Raw genomic sequence first — 5,309 nt, 5'->3', positions numbered from 1 at the left:
AGGGGGAGCGCGGCTGCAGGTGCGCGCTATGACGTCACTTGTTTACGAGATTTGTAATAACTTTATAATAACTTAACCGGATTTAACCAGTTATTTTTCCAAATGTTTCCAAAAATTTTCTTAATTTTACACAAAATGTTTTATTAAAAATAGCTTTATTGTACGCTTCACTCTTACTTTATTACTTAAATTTTGAATTTTTTATTTTACAATTTTAACACTTTTTTAAAACTTGTTTTTCTCAAAAACTGCAGGTTAGGTTAGGTTAGGTTAGGTTAGGTTAGGTTAGGTTAGGTTAGGTTAGGTTAGGTTAGGTTCCACGGACCTGCTCGGTTGTCCGAGTGGGCGGAGAGGTGAACTCCGACGTGGCGCGTCCCCGGGTGGTGGATAGGGGAACGCCCCGGCATATTGCTGGGGTAGGGCTTTTTTCGCCCCGCGAACCAAACACCAACAAACCCGCAAGTCCGCACTCAGCGGAAACGGGGGCTCTGCGCCTAGCGTGGGGCCGCGAGGAAGAAAACCTCTATAAAAAATTACCCTGGTGGCAACACCACACTTGGTCGCCCACTGGTCTTCATGATCGGTGGACGCCAAGTAAACCGTAATCCGCATTGAGCGGACCGGGGGCCCTGCGCACTGAGCGTGGGGCTGCGAGGAAGAAAACCTCTCTAAAAAATTACCCCTTTCTGGGCGGAAACGCCCCGCGCGGCGGCTGGCTTCGGCCACCGTCGGGCAAACCGTAAATCCGCACGGAGCGGAAACGGGGGCCCCGCGCACGGAGCGTGGGGCTGCGAGGAAGAAAACCTCTATAAAAAATCACCCTAATCCCAAGCATCGCCGCCCGGCGAAGGGATGAATCGTTGGTGGGAGACCAGCGGCGAGGGCGGCAACACCGGGGGGGGCTTTTAAGGGGAATAAAAAACATGAACACGACGAACAAAGAAAAAACTACCCGGGAGGGTCCCGTTCGCGGGGAATCCCTTGGTGGGTCGGACAGCCGGCCCATCGGCCCCATTGTATACGGGGGGGCCATTCGCCGTGTGGAGGAGGAGAGTAGGATAGGTTCAGCAGGAGGAAGTAAAGAGAAGGAGAGAGAGAGAGTAAGGAGGCTGTCAGATTCAGACTCAGACAGCAGAGACTCCATGGCAAGCGCTTCCAGCCGCTTTGCTTCCATGGAGTCCCTAGACCAGGACGGGAGATTCTGGAGTGAGGGCCGCGGCCAGAAGAGGCCCAGAGAAAAGGAGTTGAGCGGCAGCTCTACTGACACCCCCGCTAAAGGGGTTCATAAAAGAAGGGGACGCGGCCGTCCGCCAACCACCGGCGAATACGTCGGGCTGGCGGCCGCCAAAGAATCATTGAGAAAGGCGACAGAGGCGGAGATGAGGGCACGAGCCGAGGCGGAACTCCTTGACTCAGTTCTGGAAGCCCGCAAGACTCGATCGGCTCTGGTCACGGCAGGTCCATCAAATGCCGCGCCACTGGAAGTTGAAGAAGACACGGCGACCACCGTCCTCAAACGGATCGGATCCAGCCTCGACGTAGTTGAAAGAGTGGCGAAGAAATCGTCAAACCTTAAAGGAACCTTTGTGCGCGCACTGCAGGATGCCGTCAGCGCCATTAAAGAGGACGTCGCCGGCCTCGCCCAGAGGTCGATATCGGATGAGACGCGCGCTTTGCAAGCAGATAACGCCCGCCTGCAAGCCGATATGGCCAGCCTCCGCAAGGAGCTGAATGAAATGCGCCAGGAGATGGAGAGGGTGCGGAAGCAGGGTTCCGCCAATGCCCTCATGGATACGACAATGGAGGCCGTCCCTGTCCGGCCCCCACAACCACAACCAGAGACCTCTCTTGAGGATATTTGCAGGACGGTAATGGTCCAGGTGGGCGGTATGCTCAATGCCCGCCTGGCTTCCCTAGAGGATAGGTTGCTCCCCGAAAGGAACCTGCGACCACCATTAGCGTCGGACAAGAAGAAGGAGGCCCGCACGTACGCGACTGCAACCGCGGAGCCCACACCCGTACCATCTTTGGGTGCTCAAAAAACAGCTGGGACAAAGGTGCCCCCGGCACCAGCACAGCCCGGTCCCAGTGGACTCACGCGCCAGGCGCCCAACGTGCCCAAGAAGAAAAATAAGAAAGACTCCAAAAAAGGAGCCAAAAAGAAGGAGAAAACTCGGCCGTCGACTAGCGAGAACTCAAAGTCCTCCCCTGTCGCCCCCGTAGCACCATCAAATGCCGCCCCTCCTCGTCGTCCTCCAAATCCAGACGCGCTCGAGGAGAACTGGGTAACTGTAGGGAGAAATGGAAAGGCACAACGTCAAAAGTCGAAAGCGGCTCCCACGCAGGCACCAACATCTGCGCCTGCACCGCGACCGCAGAGACTAAAAGTACCTCGAAGCTCTGCCGTTGTCGTGACGCTTACCGAAGCGGCAATCAATAAGGGGCTAACATATAGTAGTGTCTTGAAAGAGGCGAGATCGAAGCTCGATCTAAAAGAGGTGATAGGTATAGAAGCGGTGCAATTCCGTCGGGCGGTTACCGGGGCCACTATCATCCGCATCCCCGGCGCCACCAGCGCCCCGAAGGCAGACATCCTGGCGCAGAAGCTCCAGGAAATTTACCAAAACGACGATATCAAGGTCTCCAGACCCGAAAAAAATGATAGACATCAAGATCGAAGGTCTGGACGACTCGACTACGCCTGAGGAGGTCAAAGAGGCCATAGTCAAAAAAGGGACATGTGCGGCAGACCAGGTCCGAACTGGCCAACTCCGCCAGAACAGATCTGGCCTATTCGACATCTGGGCTCAGGTCCCTGTTACAGTAGCGAAGAAAATAGCGACGGGCCGCTTCTTAGTGGGCTGGGTGGCTGCCAAGGTCACCATCGGCAGACCCAGAACTACGATGCTATCGCTGCATGCAACAAGGGCATGCAGCTAGTCAATGTGAAGCAGAAGATCGTAGCCAACTCTGCTATAAATGTGGACAAGAGGGCCACAAGGCCGCATCCTGCCCGTCGCAACCGAACTGCATCCTGTGCGCGGCGGCGGGCAAGGATGCCAAACACCGGCTGGGGAGTCTAAATTGCTCGGCGCCCAGAAAGACGGTTAATAGGAGATCGCTGGTTTTCCGCCGCAGCGCTGCCCCACCGAGCGGGGAACGTATGGAGGTTGTCGAAGCCACACGTGATTGATATGGCTATACAAGTTTTACAAGCGAATCTAAATCACTGCGCCAGAGCTCAAGATTTATTGATCCAGAGCCTGGCGCAGTGGTCAATTAATATAGCGGTGATTTCGGAACCGTATTCGGTTCCGAATAGAGGCAATTGGGTGGGAGACCTCGATGAATTAGTGGCCCTTTACACCCAAGCCGACCACCCAATTGTCTCACACAAAAAAGGTAGAGGATGCGTGGGCGTCAAATCCGCCGGCGTCGCGGTGATTGGGGTCTATTGCTCGCCGAACCGGTCGCTGGCGGATTTTGACGCCTACCTAAATGAAGTCGACACCCTGATCCAATGGGGGCAACCGCTGGATATTGTTGTGGCCGGGGACCTCAATGCAAAGTCCAGGGCTTGGGGTTCCTCGGTCTCGGATTGTCGTGGCGAATTACTGCTCGAATGGATGGCCCAACATAACTTGGTGCCAATAAACACAGGCACGGAGTACACGTGCGTACGCATGCTGGGCGGGTCCATTGTGGACGTCACGCTCGCAAATCCCGCACTGGCATGTCGCATGCAGAATTGGAGGGTCTTGGTTGGGGTGGAGACATTATCGGATCATCGCTACATCCGGTTCGATATTCTCCCCTCGCCAACACCCCCCCCTACTAGTCGAAACACCGCCATTCCCCCGGAGATTGGTCAGATGTGGTCCGTAAGATCGTTGGACAGGGAAGTAGCCGAACTTGCTACCATCGTCGGCACCTGGTCGCAAAGAATGGACGATAAGGAAATAAATGACGGCGTGAACTGGCTGACGGAGACATTGGTGCACATCTCCGACTGCGCCATGTCAAAAGTCCGGCCGTCACCAAGGCGACAAAATCGAGTGTACTGGTGGTCGGGAAACCTTTCACGGTTGCGTACTGCCTGTGTGGTTGCCCGCCGCCGGTACACCCGATATCGTAGAAGACGCCCAGGATGGGATGAGTCGGAGGAACGGAATCTTTACACTACATACCAGGAAGCCAAAAAGGCTCTACGGTGTGAGATTACCGCTTCCAAAGACCGGGCCTGGGAGGAGTTCTTGAGTAGTCTAGAGTCGGACCCATGGGGCCGGCCGTACAAACTCGTTATGAGTAAGCTGCGCCCCTGGGCTCCCCCACTTACTTCAACTCTAGATCCAGCACTTTTAACATCTGTAGTGTCGACACTCTTCCCTCCCAGTGCCCGTAGTACCGGACTTGACCTTCCCGACTCGATATCTCCCGGTTCTGTCCCGGGGGTATCCGAGTCGGAAATTATCTCGGCGAAGACAAAAATGCAGAGCAAGCGCACCGCCCCAGGACCCGATGGGATACACGGGAAGGTGCTTGCTCTGGCAATTCATCACGGCTTAGACGACCAACTCAAGACACTGCTAACCAAATGTCTCGAGGAGGGAAATTTCCCAATAAAGTGGAAAACGGGAAGGCTGGTCCTGCTGAAGAAGCCCGGGAAACCGGAGGACTCTCCGTCGGCCTATCGCCCGATAGTGCTGCTTGACGAGGCCGGCAAGTTGTTGGAGAGGATAATTGCCGGTCGCGTCAACGAACATCTGTCCTCAGTGGGACCGGACTTGGCCGACACCCAATATGGGTTCAGACAGCAGCGTTCCACAATTGACGCTATTTCCAAACTGAGGGACATATGTGAAGAGGCGAAATCCAAAGGCGGGGTAACGATAGCAGTGTCGCTTGATATCGCCAATGCATTCAATACCCTGCCCTGGGATAGTATAATGGCGGGACTAGAACACCATAACGTCCCCCTGTACCTGCGACGAATAATCAATTGTTACCTGCGGGACAGGAAAATCGTGTTTCCCACACAAGATGGTTGGGAAAACTACAACATCTCTTGTGGAGTTCCACAAGGGTCGGTCTTGGGCCCACTCTTGTGGAACATTGGCTATGACTCGGTGCTGCGGGGAGCGCTCGTCCGCGGAGTGCAACTCATTTGCTACGCGGACGATACGCTTGTCGTAGCCACAGGCTCTGACTTTAGAGAGGCAAAACTGCGGGCCACTGCTGGGGCTGCACACGTTTCGGCAAAGATCCGCAGTTTGGGCCTGAGGGTCGCCCTTGATAAATCAGAGGCGATC

The 5,309-nt window shown here is 55.1% G+C and overlaps 1 protein-coding gene across 1 annotated transcript; it reads left to right on the top strand.

Moving 5' to 3' along the window:
* Window positions 1-923: 923 nt before the first annotated feature.
* LOC123722200 (neurofilament heavy polypeptide-like) lies at window positions 924-2,705 on the top strand. Its single transcript, XM_045683297.1, has one exon. It carries the CDS (start codon window positions 924-926, stop codon window positions 2,703-2,705), a length of 1,782 nt encoding a protein of 593 aa, XP_045539253.1.
* The last annotated feature ends 2,604 nt before the right edge of the window (window positions 2,706-5,309 follow it).

The sequence above is a fragment of the Papilio machaon genome, chromosome 21, assembly GCF_912999745.1.
Source record: "Papilio machaon chromosome 21, ilPapMach1.1, whole genome shotgun sequence".
Taxonomy (NCBI): domain Eukaryota; kingdom Metazoa; phylum Arthropoda; class Insecta; order Lepidoptera; family Papilionidae; genus Papilio; species Papilio machaon.
The sequence above is the reverse complement of the archived record's forward strand: the minus strand, read 5'-3'. Positions and strand labels throughout refer to the sequence as shown.

What these genes read in the sequence shown, in the direction of transcription:
- LOC123722200 (XM_045683297.1), top strand. Translation starts at nt 924, where the DNA reads ATGAACACGACGAACAAAGAAAAAACTACCCGGGAGGGTCCCGTTCGC.